Source organism: Bos grunniens, chromosome 9, assembly GCF_055505025.1.
Source record: "Bos grunniens cultivar Pamir isolate PY7600 chromosome 9, Bosgru_T2T1.0, whole genome shotgun sequence".
Taxonomy (NCBI): Eukaryota; Metazoa; Chordata; class Mammalia; order Artiodactyla; family Bovidae; genus Bos; species Bos grunniens.
The window spans coordinates 80,651,979-80,668,334 of NC_141173.1; the positions used below are offsets into that span (position 1 = coordinate 80,651,979).

A 16,356-nucleotide genomic window follows, 5' to 3' on the forward strand; every position below is an offset into this window, starting at 1 on the left:
TTAAATTTCATTGACAGAGATGAAATGGGACTCATTCCATAAGTTAAACTAAATCATAATTATATCCTATCTTGTCCTCAAAATTATTCAACTATTTAAGAAATTAAAAGGTAGGAATAGAATCTGTTACTTCTACAGATACATGGTAAGCTTTATTGAGAAGCACCTTTAAGAAGTAGATGTGATAGAAAATGCAAAATATATAATAAGAATATATATTGCCTCATAACACATCTATGTAAATACTCAAAATATATTTTTCTGCATATTTCCTATACCAGCCTCCAACATCAAATAAGATGTATATCAAATTACAGTTCATTGAGATTTCAGGAAAGTAATGAAGCGAAGTAATGAGATTCTTCCATAATCCTCTGAGTGCTTTCCTAGTATATAATTAAGAGGATTGAGGGTGTAACACTTCTGTACTCATTTGTGGTTTTCTGATTTGCAGGTGTAACAAGTAACACTATCCAGCCTACTCCACAGACTATTCCGGCCATTGATCCTGCACTCTTCAGTACAGTTTCCCAGGGTAAGTCAGCTATTTTATGAGGTATAGTGTATCTCCTATTTCGGGTCATTGTTTTGTGCTTTTATCTTGGGATGACTACATTTGAATGTCTGGGTAATTTGAAATACACTTCTTTAAAATGTCTTTATTCACCAAATTCTCCAATAAACCAAGATTATTTCTTAGATCAAAAATATTTAAATCCAGAGGCATTCCCCACCGCCTTTTTTTTTAAAACAATTCCTTTTTTTATGTACTGCTGGATATAGTGGTACAAACATGTAACCAAAGCTATCGTGGAAGCTTCTGTTAGTTTAGTTCAAGATTACCTCGTGATTTGATTATAATCTTCTTTACCTGCACTGAGTTAGTAGATTATCTAAGAAGAGAGAAACTAACCATAGTTGAAGATAGAAGTCTCTGAGGATTGTTATTTTGACTGATTGGTTCATAGGCTAAGTGATGAGTTTATTAATTCCAATCTTTCTAGCTTTTCTGGAAAGAAACAGAACAACTCGGGTGTTCTCTTTGTTTAATTTAGTCTTTTTCAGAATTTTCTTCATATGTCTGATGAGATTAGTCCTTTTATATGTAAGATGAAGACCTTGATTGGTTACTTTCAGTAGCTGTCATTGAATTTCCCCTGATGTTATGTCTGCAGGTCTGTTTTCCCACTTGATTTTTCTGTTCTCGCTTGTGAAAACAGGATATTCAGCTTCCTCCTGCATCTCAGCCATGGATGAAAAGATTTTTTTCTTGGAGGGGAATGGCAAGGGGTGTACCACACATACCTTGTCAGTCCTAGCTCCATCTAGGAGGTCAATTCCATGATTTTAGAGAGACATTCTCTATGTTTTTAACCTAGAGTGTCATGTGAGAGATGGGAATGCAGTAGGGCTAAGGATGCGCACGTATGCAGAGGCTGATAGAGTGAGGAAGGTGAGACTGATGGAGTAAAGACCCCTAACCCCACTCCTCATATAGCTAGACCATCTCTGAAGTTTCTCTAGGTAAGCTCCACATAAAGGCCTCCTATAAACATTTTGAGTTGGAATGTTTTTCCACTCTTATCTAACAGCATGTGTGTTAGCCACTCAGTTGTGTGTGACTGTTTGCAACTCCATGGACTGTAGCCCACCAGTCTCCTCTGTCCATGGAATTCTCCAGGCGAGGGTACTGAAATGGGTTGTCATTCCCTTCTCCAGGTGATCTTCCTGACATAAGGATCAAACCCAAGTCTTCTGCATTACAGGCAGATTCTTTACTGTCTGAACCATCAGGGAAGGCCATTTAATGGCATACCTCCATTTAATTTCTAGTTTTCTAGAAATTTCTTTAAATCTCGTCAGTTACCTGTTCCAGTTTTTACACTCTTTGACTTCACTGCTTTTCCTTCCGTTTTAGGATTTATTTCCTTTTGTTTTACCTTATCATTTTAATATGGTTTCAGAAGAAAAAATTACATATGCTAAGTCTGCCATCTTACCCAACCAAACTGTCAGGTATGAATGCAGAGTAAATATTGTTAAATATGTAAGGATTCTGAAGTTTCACCTACCACATACCATTTCTAAAGAAGTTACCAGAGGATATACTCCATCAAGAGAAGAGTGATAACCAAGAAAAGAAATATGAGATATAAGAAATGGTGGAATTAATCTTACGTCACCTAACAGGAAAAATTCCATTGACAACTTTTCCATAGGCTTGAAAAGCAGTTGCTCTAAAATTAGAAAATCAAATCCCCCCCCTCTTTTAAGAAAACTGAAGTGGATTCCATGCAATATATACAATAAAAAGCTATAGAATGTGAAAGAAATGGATAAGAAGCCATAGAATTTGTCTGCCAAGAAGAACGAAAATATCCAAGAAAACATTTTAAATTGTACAGGAAATTTCAAGTAAGCAAACTGAAATATGCCATGATTTTGAACAATAATAGAATTATGAAATATAAGAAAAGGGATTTTGTTTGACTTGGACACAAAGAACATTCTCCTTGAAATGGCATAGGCTTGTCACAAACAGTATTTTATTCAAGACAGAATATGAATCAACACTGACAAGTTGAAGGTAGAGAGAGGTATTTCAAGAGGTTGAAAGGTGGAATAAAAGAAGGCTCTATTTAGGGGGAATGTCCAAAAGTAAAATGTTGAAATTTTTTCTAGAGTTGATGAAATGAGAAGACAGAAGTAAGCAACTAAGCAATTTGGAAAAAAAATAATAAATTTAGGAGGAGACAGGGTAAGAAAGAAGGAAAGAGTGGAAGTGGCTAAATCTTTTACCTTTTATAGCAGAGAGGAGGCCTTACAAATAGCTAAGAAAAGAAGAGATGCAAAAGGCAAAGGAGAAAAGGAAAGCTACACATCTGAATCCAGAGTTTCAAAGAATAACAAGGAGAGATAAGAAAACCTTCCTAAGTGATCAATGAAAAGAAAACAAAAGAATGGGAAAAACTAGAGATCTCTTCAAGAAAAGTAAAGATACCAAGGGAACATTTCATGCAAAGATGGGCACAATAAAGGACAGAAACGATGTGGCCCTAACAGAAGCAGAAGATAGTAAGACGTGGCAAGAATACATGAAAGAACTACGCAAAAAAAGATCTTCATGACCCAGATAACCACAGTGGTATCATCACTCACTAGAGCTAGACATCCTGGAATGTGAAGTCAAGTGGGCCTGAGCAAACATCACTACGAACAAAGCTAGTGGAGATGATGGAATTCCAGCTGAGCTATTTCAAATCCTAAAGGATGATGCTGTGAAAGTGCTGCACTCAGTATGCCAGCAAATTTGGAAAACTCAGCAGTGGCCACAGGACTGGAAAAGGTCAGTTTTCATTCCAATCCCAAAGAAAGGTAATGCCAAAAGAATGCTCAAACTGCCACACAATTGCACTCATGTCACACGCTAGCAAGGTAATGCTCTAAATTCTCCAAGCTAGGTTTCAACAGTTCATGAACCAAGAACTTCCAGATGTTCAAGCTGGATTTAGAAAAGGCAGAGGAACCAGATATCAAATTGCCAACATCCACTAGATCATAGAAGAAGCAAGAGAATTCCAGAAAAACATCTACTTCTGCTTCATTGACTACCAAAGCCTTTGACTGTTTGGATCACAGCAAACTGGAAAATTCTTTAAGAAATGGGAATAGCAGACCACCTTTCCTGCCTCCTGAGAAGTCTGTAGGCAGATCAAGAAGCAATAGGAAAAACTGGACACAGAACAACAAACTGGTTCCAAATTGGGAAAGGAATACATCAAGGCTGTATGTTGTCACTCTGTTTATATAACTTATATGCAGAGTATATCATAGGATGTGCCAGGATGGATGAAGCTCAGGCTGGAATCAAGATTGCCTACAGAAATATCAATAACCTCAGATATGCAGATGACACCAACCTTATGGCAAAATGCAAAGAGGAACTAAAGAGCCTCTTGATGAAAGTGAAAGAGGAGAGTGAAAAAACTGGCTCAGTACTCAACATTCAAAAAACTAAGATCATGACGTCTGGTCCCATCACTTCATTGCAAATAGATAGGGAAACAATGGAAGCAGTGAGAGACTTTATTTTCTTAGGCTCCAAAAAATCACTGCAGATGGTGACTGCAGCCATGAAATTAAAAGACACTTGCCCCTTGGAAGAAAAGCTGTGACCAACCTAGACAGCTTCTTAAAAAGTAGAGACATTACTTTGCCAACAAAGGTCCAAAGAATTGGTGCTTTTGAACTGTGGTTTTGGAGAAGACTTGAGAGTCCCTTGGACTGCAAGGAGATCAAACCAGTCAATCCTAAAGGAAGTCAGTCCTGAATATTCATTGGAAGGACTGATGCTGAAGTTCCAATACTTTGGCCACCTGATGCAAAGAACTAACTCATTGGAAAAGACCCTGATGCTGGGAAAGATAGAAGGCTGGAGGAGAAAGGAAGGACAGAGGATGAGATGGTTGGATGGCATCACCGACTCAGTGGACATGAGTTTGAGTCAACTCCAGGAGTTGGTGATGTACAAGGAAGCCTGGTGTGCTGCAGTCCATGTGCTTACAAAGAGTCAAACACGACTGAGTGACTGAACTGAACTGAAAAACTTATAAATCAAGAAACAATGGTATAAGATTATCATTTGGAGTTAGGGAAATAACCTAGAGAAAACAAAATCATTTGGTTTAAAGAGAAATCCCTGTATCCCCAATTGATAAAACTATGCCTTTCCAAGGTTGACTTATCTGATCTTGACAGAGGACTGTTGTTCACTCATTAAGTCACGTTTGACTCTCTTCAGCCCCGTGGACTGCAGCACGCCAGGTTTCCCGGTCCTTCACTGTCTCCCAGAGTTTGCTCAAAATCATGTCTATTCATCAGTGATGATATCTAACCATCTCTTCCTCTGCCAACCCCTTCTCCTTTGCCTTCAATCTTTCCCAGCATCAAGGTCCTTTCCAGTGAGTCAGCTCTTCTCATCCAGTGGCCAAAGGATTGGAGCATCACCTATAGTGTCAGTCCTTCCAGTGAATATTCAGAGTTGATTTCCTTTAGAATTGATTGGTTTGATCTCCTTGCAGTCCAAGGGACACTCGAGTCTTCTCCAGCACCACCGTTTGAAAGCATCAATTCTTCAGCACTCAACCTTTATGGACCAACTCTCACATCCATACATAACTACTGGAAAAACCATAGTTTGACTATATGGACCTTTGTTCACAAACTGATGGCTCTGCTTTTTTTTTTTTTTTTTGTCTGCTTTTTTAATACACTGTCTAGGTTGATCATAGCTTTCCTTCCAAGGAGCAAGCATTTTTTAGTTTTATGGCTGCAGTCCCTATCCACAGTGATTTTGAGGTACAGATGCGAGAGTTAGATTATAAAAGAGGCTGACCTCCAAAGAATTAACGCTTTCCAATTGTTGTGCTGGAGAAGACTCCTGAGAGTCCACTGGACTGCAAGGAGATCAAACCAGTCAGTCCTAAAGGAAATCAATCTTGAATATTCATTGGAAGGACTGAAGCTGAAGCTCCAGTATTTTGGCCACCTGATGCGAAGAGCTGACTCATTGAAAAAGACCCTAATGCTGGGAAAGATTGAGGGCAGGAAGAGAAGCAGGTGACAGAGATGAGATGGACGGCATCATTGACTCAATGGACATGAGTTTGAGCAAACTCCCGAAGGTATTGAAGGACAGGAAGCCTGGCATGTTGCAGTTCATGGGGTTGAAAAGAGATAGACACGACTTAGCGACTGAGCAACAACAACAATCTGTGATTCACAACAGTGAGGATCAACTATGATTGTAATCTTTAATACTCAACAAGTATTTGGAGGCTTTGTATATGTAGCACACTGGTCTAGTTACTGTACGTAGATGTATAAGTACATTATTGTACGTAGATGTATAAGTACATTATTTTAAAATCTTAAATTTAATGTTTAATTCTGTGTGAACTTAATATTTTTTTAAGTGGGAAATAAAGTAAATATGGCTTTTTTATAGTCATTCATTGAAGTTATTCAACACTTACAAGTGCCTAAAAACTGGGTTAGAAACTTTCGGATACATTACTTCAGCATTCTTTTTTGAAAATTTTAGAAAATATTAATTTGGATAAGAATTTAGTATCAGAGTACCTAGAATTGCTACATACTTTGAAGTAGGACTTCAAATGCCAAAGTTTTCATTTTATGCTTTATTTTCTGGCAAAATTAAAAGCAACTAAAAGAAAAGCAATTATATTTATATATGTTCATTTAGAAAGGGAATCAAAATGTATTATCTTTTCTTTGTATTCTGTACCCCCAACCTTCTGATCAGTTCTTAAGAGTCCTCATAAAAATTTCAAAAGAGAATGCTATTTATTTCCAAAGATAAGACACAAAGTCAGTTTTTAATTTCACTTTTAGAAATATATATTCAAATCTAAATCTTAGATTAAATATTTTCAGTATGATTTTTTTTTCACCCAAATTATTTGGCTGGGTCTATCCATGTTAAACATATGTGTAGATAGAAAGCCTGATGAGAATCCATTTTAAACAAAGAACTAATAAGGATTGTTGAAGTTTGATTGTGTAGTTTAATGGTATGTTTTAGTTAATCCTTAACCCTTTACATGCTTTAAAAAATGTAGATAATGTATGTAATATTTGCATAAAGTTTGTTGCTTAATTTTTTATTCATATGTATATTCTAGTTCAAATGAGGTTTGAATGTCTTAGACTGTGTGTATTGTTCCAGAAAAAGAGAGTCTCAGCAATTCTGACGTAAATACCAAAGCTGCTTTCCTTGTTTTTAAAAGCATAAAGAAAATTTATTCAGATACAACTAAGGGTTGGGGAAAGACCTTCATATTTTTATATAAACTTAAACATTTTCTGTAATCTTGAGTATAAGCATTTACCTAACCTAAATAACACTTTTTATATTCTTTACAAATGTTTTCATTACTCTATTTTTCTCTTAGGAGATATCCGACTAACACCAGAGGACTTTGCTAGGGCTCAGAAATACTGCAAGTATGCTGGCAGTGCTTTGCAGTATGAAGATGTCAGCACTGCAGTGCAGAATCTGCAGAAGGCCCTCAAGTTACTGACTACAGGCAGAGAATGAAGCCTTTGTACAACATCCATGCATTTTTGGCTTAAAGAACTAACAGTCCACTACTCTATCTTCAGCCTATCAGGAGCACAGTTTTAAGGAAGACTTCAGTTCCATTGACTTTAACAATGAAATCTGTGTCTGTGTATCAGATTCCTATTGAAGTATTCATCAGCAGCCTCAACCAGTTTTCATTGTCCATTTAGTGGATCCAGTAGTCTCTGAGTGTATAGCTCTCTAATGTGAGCAAGGTCCTATAATTGCCCACTGAACCCTGCTTGTTCAAAACATGAAAACACTTCTATAAAATGTATTGGGAATTAGCTTTGTATCTTAATCTAAATAAATGAAGGAATCTTATAATCTATAATTTGAACAAACCGACCATAATCACTTTGCTATAAAATTCTGAACTTAACTTTTAATAAAGACTGCCAGAATATTCTAGATTAGAGATCATATTTCTGTTTTCCTCAAGATTAATTAAACAGATATGGATGTTCTAAACTGTTAGATGAATCTGAAAGAGATTATATTCAAATTTCAATTTATACTCAAATGGAGCTACGCTAAAAAGTAAAATGTTCATGAAAGGAAAAAATAATGAAGTAAAGAGGTAGCATCAGTTCTAGACGTAAGAATAATGTTGGTTGCTTAACTGTTTTCCCTTACCCATTGACATTTAAGGTGAATTGGTATTTGCTTCCTAGGCAGTTTGACTGCATGTATTAGAGAATGAAAACAAGATGTTTGTAGTAATGCCTGGAAACTTGGTGCTTTTGAGTTAAGGTTCTCTGCTGCTATGGAATGGATTCCATAGAGTGTATAGCTATGAATGATGCAGATTATAAGAACATGATTCTCAATTGTTGAGTTTATAAGTTTTTTGTGGGGAATTACGAACTTACTGTGTCACCTACATTTGTGCTGTGTAAAAAATAAATACAAGGTTTCTTTTAACTAGTTTGGCTTATTGCAGAGCCAGATATCATTTTTGCATGCTGAAATTGTCACTTTTTTAAAGTCAGACCATTTTTAAAATGAGAGAAATTTGGCAGATTTATCTGAAATTTATCTGATATATTTCATTCATTACACTAATATTTGGAATCTTTTAACATAGGGGTCAGCAAACTGTGGTCTGTGGGCTGGCCACTTGTATAAATAAAGTTTTATTGAAACTGAATTATATCTATTTATGTTTTGTGCTTGGTGTCTTTCCATGACTGCAGAATTATACGTCCTGCCAGTCTAAAATACATACTACTTGCTCCTTTATGGAAACGTTTGCTGACCCCTGTTCTAACAGTCTATTTGGAAGAAAATGAATCATTAACTCATAATGTCTTTCTGTTTTTCTTTGCATAAGTATAGTGCTATTGTATAGAGTTTGATAGAATGAATATGCTGAATATACAGTTTTAAATTATTATAAAAACAAGCCCCCAAAAACAAGCCTCCTGAAAACTATTTTCATATCTTTCACAGCTAAATTCTTATAACATTTGTAGAGTTCAACATTTGCATCTGCAATTCCAGGGTTCTGATATAGATCTTTGGAACTTTATTGAAATAGAAAAATAACTTGGATGATCTTTTATGTTATAAAAGGTAAATGTAAAATACAGCTCAGCAAATTTTAGTTCCGATCCTAACATGTCTGGCCACTGGGAAGAAAACTGTCACCTCCCATTTCACACACTCCCTGTTGCTCCCAGTTGGGAGAGCACATGGAGAGGAGAAGATGTATGAAAACCACAGAGAAGTGGGCTTTGTCATAGCAACTCCTGTCTGTAAAATGGAGGTGATACCACTAGCCACCTTAGAGTTCAATATGAAAAGTGAAATACTACACATGAAATACTCAGCAAATAGTAGCATTCCATAAATGTTTATTGTTACTAACATTAATGTTGCAATGATAATGTAAATTAATCATTAATTTCCTGAATATCAGGAAATCCCAGTTGTCTCTGCAGCCCATTACTTTAAAATCCTTTCTTGCAGGAAGAGATTGATCTATAAAGGTTTTTTAACTTTGTGATTCTGCATATAAAACCTGACAGGAGAAAGAAATTTTCTGACATATCACTAGGGTTAAGTAGTTTTCATTTGGTCAATCAGCATGTATTTATTGAGCAGCTACTATGTGCCTGGTATTCTTTGCGTGAGGAAACAGCAGAAAACAAGAAAAAAAAAAAAAAATCCCTGCCTCAAAGTTGTATTCTAATAGGGAAGAAATAGATACACTTAATAAAAAAGAAATACCATATATTCTATTCAACCAGTCGCATTTGAAAGAAGCACTTTAGGTAATCTGGTGGCCCCTCAAGTTTGAGTAGTCTACCCCTACTCCCATCAGAAAGATTGAGTCTAGGAGGAAGATTCCCCTAAAGTGTGGTCACTGGGCCCCATCAGCATCACAATAGGAATTTGAAAGTGGTGGAATCACATTTTAGGAACTTCCATATTAGTCAGTGATAAATCCTCTAGAGAACACCAGAGTATGGAATGGGAAATGCTTCGGTGTGTGTGTGGGCCTGTGCACAATTGAATAAGATAGGCTAGGCCTCACTGAGGTGACCATTCAGTGAAAAAGGGAAGGAAGAGCATTCGTGGCACAGGGAGGTCACAAGAGGTAAGAGGAGAAAAGTGAGGATGGCTGGTGGAGGAGTGAGAAACTCAGGATCACACAGGATTTTTGTGAAAGACTTGGCTTTTCCTCTGAGCAAGATACGGAGCCAAAGGATTTGGACAGAAGAGTAGCCTGTTAAGACTTTTAAAAAGGATCATATTGCCAGCTGTGTTGAGACAAAGACCATAATGTGGACAAGGGTGGAAGCTGCAAGATGAGTTAAAAGTATTGTGGGACTTCCTGGAGATCCACTAGTCAAGAATCTGCCTACTAATGCAGGAGACACGGGTTCAATCCCTGATCTGGAAAGATTCCTCATGCCACAGGCAGCTAAGGCAGTACACCAGCTACTGAGCCCATGCTCTAGAGCCTATGCTCCACAACAGCAACAGCCACCACAGTGAGAAGCCCATGCAGCACAACCAAGAGTAGCCCCGACTCACCACAACTAAGACCCAGCACAGCCATAGATAAATGAGTATTGTAATAATTAAGGGGAGATGTCACAATGGCTTAGATCAAGGATAGAAGTGGAGGTTATAGGATGTAATAGGTTTCTGGCTATTTTTTTTAAAGGTGAGCCACAGTATTTCTGATAAATCGAATCTGACACATAGGCATAGGGAGTGAAGGTTGATCGCAAGATTTTAACTTAAGTGCTTGGAAGGAGTAAGTAGTCGTTAATAGCAGTGGGGAAAGTGGCCGAATTCTGCTGACATTTAAGGCTGAAGTGCAGTGTTCCCGAGTTCTTGTGACCATCCCAAGTAAAACTATTTGATAACATTGTTTTGTCAATACAGACAGAGGAGGAAGGAAAAATAAGATAAGTTCTGTCTACATTGATTGTCACAGACATCTCACCAAATCACTGCTGAACTGGAGCTAGAAGCCAAGAACAGTTCCCAAGCCTATGGTCAAGGAAATTTGCAGGCTTCAAGATTACACCAAGCAAAAGACCCTGGTTGCAGATCTAGTGTTCATATAATTTATTTATATATGATTTCTAGAAATCTGATGTTACTGTGTGTTGGTTCAGAAAAGGTTATATACTATTCTTTCTAAAGAAATGTAAATCCTAATAGCAGTGTTAACATCTGCAACTCTGAAAGAACAATAACTGGGTGTTGAACGACTCGGGGTTGAACAGTTATCTGCAGAGCTTTCTCCCTACCCCGTTCCCATGTTTTTTAACTTGACTCATTTTATGTTCCAAAGCAATTGGATCAGATACCTAGTTTGGATTGTACATAAACCTCCAGCAGTAGAGGAGTTTTTTCTTAGATCACAAAATTTTAAGGCATCCTTCATAAGGAGGGTAAGCATACCTGGTTGGTTGTAATCTTTGATGTCTGTGTGGGATTCTGAGACTAACAGCTCATTTAATGGAGTATTCTTATGGAGGACTAATTTCAACCGAGTGACACTTTAATAATAGTGAATATAATAACTAGCATTTGAGTATTTACTAAATGCCAGGCACTGATTTGAATATTTTACATGTATTTATTTAATCTTGCCAGTGATCCTGAGAGGTGAGTCCCTGCTTTACAGGTAAGAAAACAACCACAGGATAATAAATTTGCCTCCCAGGTGGCACTAGTGGTAAAGAACCCACCTGCCAATGCAGGAGACGTAAGAGTCACAGGTTCAGTCCCTGAGTCGGGAAGATACCCTGGAGTAGGAAATAGCAACCCACTCCAAAATTCTTGCCAGGAAAATTCCATAGATGGGAGCCTGGCGGTCTACAGTCTATGGGGCTGCAAAGAGTCGGACGTAGCTAAGCTCACACACACACACAGCTAGTATGGAAATTTTCTAAGCTCAGACTGCCTATTCAGACAATAATATTATCACCCATGTAGGTACAGGATCAGTTAAATTATTATGAGAAGAGCGAGATGTTATCAAGTTCACTGGACAATTCCTTTTATTAGTGGGAAGCATAGCAACTAGACTTTTCTATTATTGGACGTATTGGACAATATGTTCCAATTATTAGTAACTGTGGTTGAGCCCGTGGCTTGAAAGCAAATGGACTTTGAGTCCAGGGAGAAAACAGGCAGATTTGATGACTGGTCCTATGAATTTATATGTCATCCTGGAGAGAGTCCCACATCACTTAGGGAGTCCTGGGTTTCCCAGACATGCCAGTTTTTCTTAATTTTAAACAAAATATTTTTCCTCACTATGTAGCCATCACTTTTACAGATTTCAAATATATGGACTTCAAAATAAAATTAATGTTTATTATCAGTTGGTTCTTCAAATTAAATTTCTGCCTGAAAGTCTGAGACAGGAACACCTATCCCTTACTTTAGGTAATCCCTTGAAGTTGGGAGGAAAGACTCAATTGCATAACAATAATCCATGAATACAACTTTCTAGAGAACTATCTTCATATTGATGCTGAAGGTTCAGCCTCTCTGCAGTAGAGCTGAACTGAATCTCAGAGACAGAACTTTGGGTGAAGTAGAAAAGGATAGCTTTATTGCTTTATTGCCAGGTGAAGGGGGAAAGCAAGTTCTTGCCTTGATAATTTATGTGTCTCAACCGGGGAGGATTTGATGAGGAATTTTACAACAATGGTTCAAAGATGGGGTTGCTGACAAGATAGGTTGTGTGCAGGGCTGGGATGATCAGTCTCCTAATCTCGATGTGCCATCTTACCTCAGGTGGTTTCTTGTGTACGCCTCATTTTATTAGCAATTGTTCGAATCCACCCTTTGGAACTCACAGAAGGTCATGGAGTCTGGAGTCTTGAGTCTTGCCTACTAGAGTAGTAGCTGTAGAATAAAGAAATCCATCCCAGGACCTCCCCCTGCCCCCTCCAGGTTTCAATAGCTCAGCAATATTGAGAGATCTTATAAAAATGTTAGTATCATTCATTGTTCAAAAATATTAATACGTATTGAGCATCTCCCATCAATTATAGTTTAATGTTATAATGCTATATTGGAGGTTATGTATGAGACTACACTCATTCTTCCTGAAGAAAGAAAAGTCCTCGGAAAAGAGATTGGCCTGCAGGTTTGCCAGATAGAGAAGCAGGAAGAACTTAGCAAAACTAAAACATGAGTGTCTGCATGGAGGAAAAAATGTTAGAAATTCAGGGAATTTGAGTAATTTAGTGTTGCCATGGCAGATGGCCTATCAACACCAAAAATAACAAATGTGAGATTGCGCATGTGGGAAGATGTTCAGTTCAGTTCAGTCGCTCAGTCATGTCCAACTCTTTGCCCCATGGACTGCAGCACGCCAGGCTTCCCTATCCATCACCAACTCCCAGAGCTTACTCAAACTCATGTCCATAGAGTCAGTGATGCCATTCAACCATCTCATCCTCTGTCGTCCCCTTCTCCTCTTGCCTTCAATCTTTCCCAGCAGCAGGATCTTTTCTTGAGATGAGTCGGTTCTTTGGATCATCTCATCCTCTGTCATCCCCTTCTCCTCTTGCCTTCAATCTTTCCCAGCAGCAGGATCTTTTCTTGAGTGAGTCAGTTCTTCGGATCAGGTGGCCAAAGTATTGGAGTTTCAACTTCAACATCAGTCCTTCCAATGAAGGACTGATTTCCTTTAGGATAGACTGGTTGGATCTCCTTGCAGTCCAAGGGACTCTCAAGAGTCTTCTCCAACACCATAGTTCAAAGGCATCAATTCTTCAGTGCTCAGATGTCTTTACAGTCCAACTTTCACATCTATTCATGACTACTGGAAAAAGCCATAGGTTTGCCTAGACGTTTGCTGGCAATGGACTGAACAGTCCTACCCTACCCCAACTAAAACTTCACAGGATGAAGCCCTGCCTCCTAATGTGACTATATTTGAAGATATGACCTTTGGGGAGGTAATTAAGGTTAAATGAAGCCCTGAGGGTGGGGCCCTAGGTCCACAGGGTTGGTGTTCTTAGAGAAAAGAGACACCAGAATTCTCTCCATGCAACCCCTGTGGCTCAGCTGATAAAGAATCTGCCTGCAATGTGGGAGACCTGCATTCAATCCCTGGATTGGGAAGATCCCCTGGAGAAGGGAAAGGCTACGCATTCCAGTATTATGGCCTGGAGAATTCCTTGGACTGTATAGTCCATAGGGTCACAAACAGTCAGACATAACTGAGCAACTTTCACTTTCACACACAGAGAAGCTATGTGAGGGCACAATGAAAAGGCAGCTATCTACAAGCCGGGGTGGGGGGGGGTGAAGATTACTGGAATATTGCTGTTCCTCTGGGCAGGGAATTTTCTGCTGCCATTGCAAAGATTGCCAGTGAGCAAAAATCCGATGAAGAATATTAACAGGGACAATGAAAAAGTGCTCAATCAAGAGGACATAACAGATCTTCAAAATAATGAAGCAAAAACTAACATAATTTCAAGGAGAAATAGACAAATTCAAAATTATAATTGGAGATTTTAATTCCCATCTTGTTAATTGATGGAATAATAAGAAAATATGACCCTTAAAATTGGTCTATGACCCTAAATAAAATCAATATATCTTTTTTCTTTCTGCATTGGGTTCTGTTTGCTTTTCTTCTTTTGGAGTGACACTTACATAGGATGATATGAAAATGAATTTCTGACTCTTTTTCTCATAACTGGAAATTTTATTTCTACAAGTGTGAAGATTGCAAGCAATGCATCTGCCTTCTTTGATGCTGAATTTAAAGGGACATATGTGGTGTGTTACGTTATTTACAAATGGATATACATACATATATATATATTTTTTTTTTTTTTTAATATTTTCTTGAGACACTGAAGACTGGCTTCCTTGGTTGCTTAGTGGTAAAGAATCTACCTGCCAGTGCTAGAGACTCGGGTTTGATCCCTGGGTCGAGAAGATCCCCTAGAGAAGGAAATGACAACCCACTCCAGTATTCTCTCCTGGGAAATTCCATGGACAAAGGAGCCGGGGAGGCTACAGTCCATGGGGTCGCAAAGAGTCATACGCAACTTAGTGATGAAACAACAACAATTTATGTAATATGTAGTTATATAAATTACATATATAATTACATATATTACATATGTATACAAAATTAATCTGAGAGTTTCTACTAAAGTGATTCAGAATACATTTTTTTCCAAATTATTTAGTTGACAGACTTGAAAATAGAAAGTCAAAGGATCTTTATAAACAGTGTTTCAAGACAATGTTAGAAAACAAATGAGATTGTTTATTGAATGACAGTAATCCTTTTGAAAATTATTTTTGGAATTATGTGGATCTAGAAAGCAAAGAAAATCATTATAATTTTACTATTAAAATTATCCTCATCTGCTAAGACTGGAGATGAGTTTTTGTTCCTACCCTAGAGAGTAGTTACTTCACCTCAAAATGGACTGAAAAAGAAAATCCAAACATTTCTGTTGAATGATGTTTGAGCTGATGAACAGATATTGCAGGTTTCCAGACTACTTCTGTTCAACAAGCTCTTTTTCAGTTCAGTTCAGTCACTCAGTCATGTCCGACTCTTTGCAACCCCATGGACAACAGCGCACCAGGCTTCCCTGTCTATCAACAACTCCCAGAGCCTGCTCAAACTCAGGTCCATTGAGTGGGTGATGGCATCCAACCATCTCATCCTCTGTCATCCGCTTCTCCTCCTGCCTTCAATTTTTCCATCATCAGGGTCTTTTCCAATGAGTCAGTTCTTCGCATCAGGTGGCCAAAGTATTGGAGCTTCTTCGGCTTTGCTTAAGAAGTTGCAAAGTACTGAGTTGTGTAATCAGAAGGCACAAAATTTCTTCAGAAGTCTCAGAATCCCAGAACCCTAGAAGCTCAAAATCTACTTAGTGATGCAGATGTGCCCAAATAAAGATAATTGGAAGCATAGTTTAAAGTGCCAGAAAGAAAACATTCATGAATTGCTATTGAAGTTAATTTTTTTTCTCCAGACTAAGGGAGCTGGAGCTGACATTTCGTTGCATGATGACCTTATTCCAATAGAGAAAATAAGGTGAGTAATTAAGATAAAAGGGAAGCATCCTAGGGGAGAAATAATTGTAGGAAAGCACATGATAACTTTTTTCAATTATAGCAAAATATTAATAGCCACATATAAGTCCTAAGGAGAAACTGCTTAACAGGGTAAATGTAGTCACTTGATCCCTGTGAGATAACAATTTCTTACAGATGGAAAAGTAATTACCAATAGAAATCTTTGTATTCTTTCTGAAGCTGAATATGTACCTACTTATAAATTCCAGCACTGTAAACTCTAGCTCTCCTTATAATCCTCACACACCCTGCCCTAATCCAGACACTGTCTGTCTCTCAGACACTTAGAGATCAAAGTGAGAGAAAGGTTTGCCAAGTAGAGCAGAAAGGGCCAGACAGGGCTAGAAGAAGAATAAAGCGGAGGAAGAAAATGGGAAACAGCTTAAGGAGTGGACTATTCTACCCAGAACTTTAAAAGGCAAAAGTAAGGGTGTAGCTCTTATAAGTCCCAGCAATTGACATGAAATGTTGCTAAAGTCCTGCTCAAAGGATCACTGGCCATTTTGTTGCCGTGGCTGTCTGTGTGACAAATGCTTAAGTCATTAGGACGCTACAGTTTTCTTAAGAAAATTGTTGAAAAGTTTACAAAAATGCTTTCATAAAAAAGTTTCCAA

The 16,356-nt window shown here is 37.9% G+C and overlaps 1 protein-coding gene across 2 annotated transcripts in view; it reads left to right on the forward strand.

Annotated features, from left to right (window-relative positions):
* VTA1 (vesicle trafficking 1) overlaps positions 1 to 8,294 on the forward strand; it is a 70,688-nt gene extending 62,394 nt beyond the window's left edge. For both annotated transcript variants that reach the window (XM_086318095.1, XM_086318096.1), the window contains exons 7-8: positions 455 to 535; positions 6,975 to 8,294. In XM_086318095.1, the coding sequence (XP_086174221.1) occupies positions 455 to 535; positions 6,975 to 7,120 (227 nt within the window). In that variant the 3' untranslated portion in view covers positions 7,121 to 8,294. The remainder of the gene's footprint in view (positions 1 to 454; positions 536 to 6,974) is intronic.
* Positions 8,295 to 16,356: the final 8,062 nt, after the last annotated feature.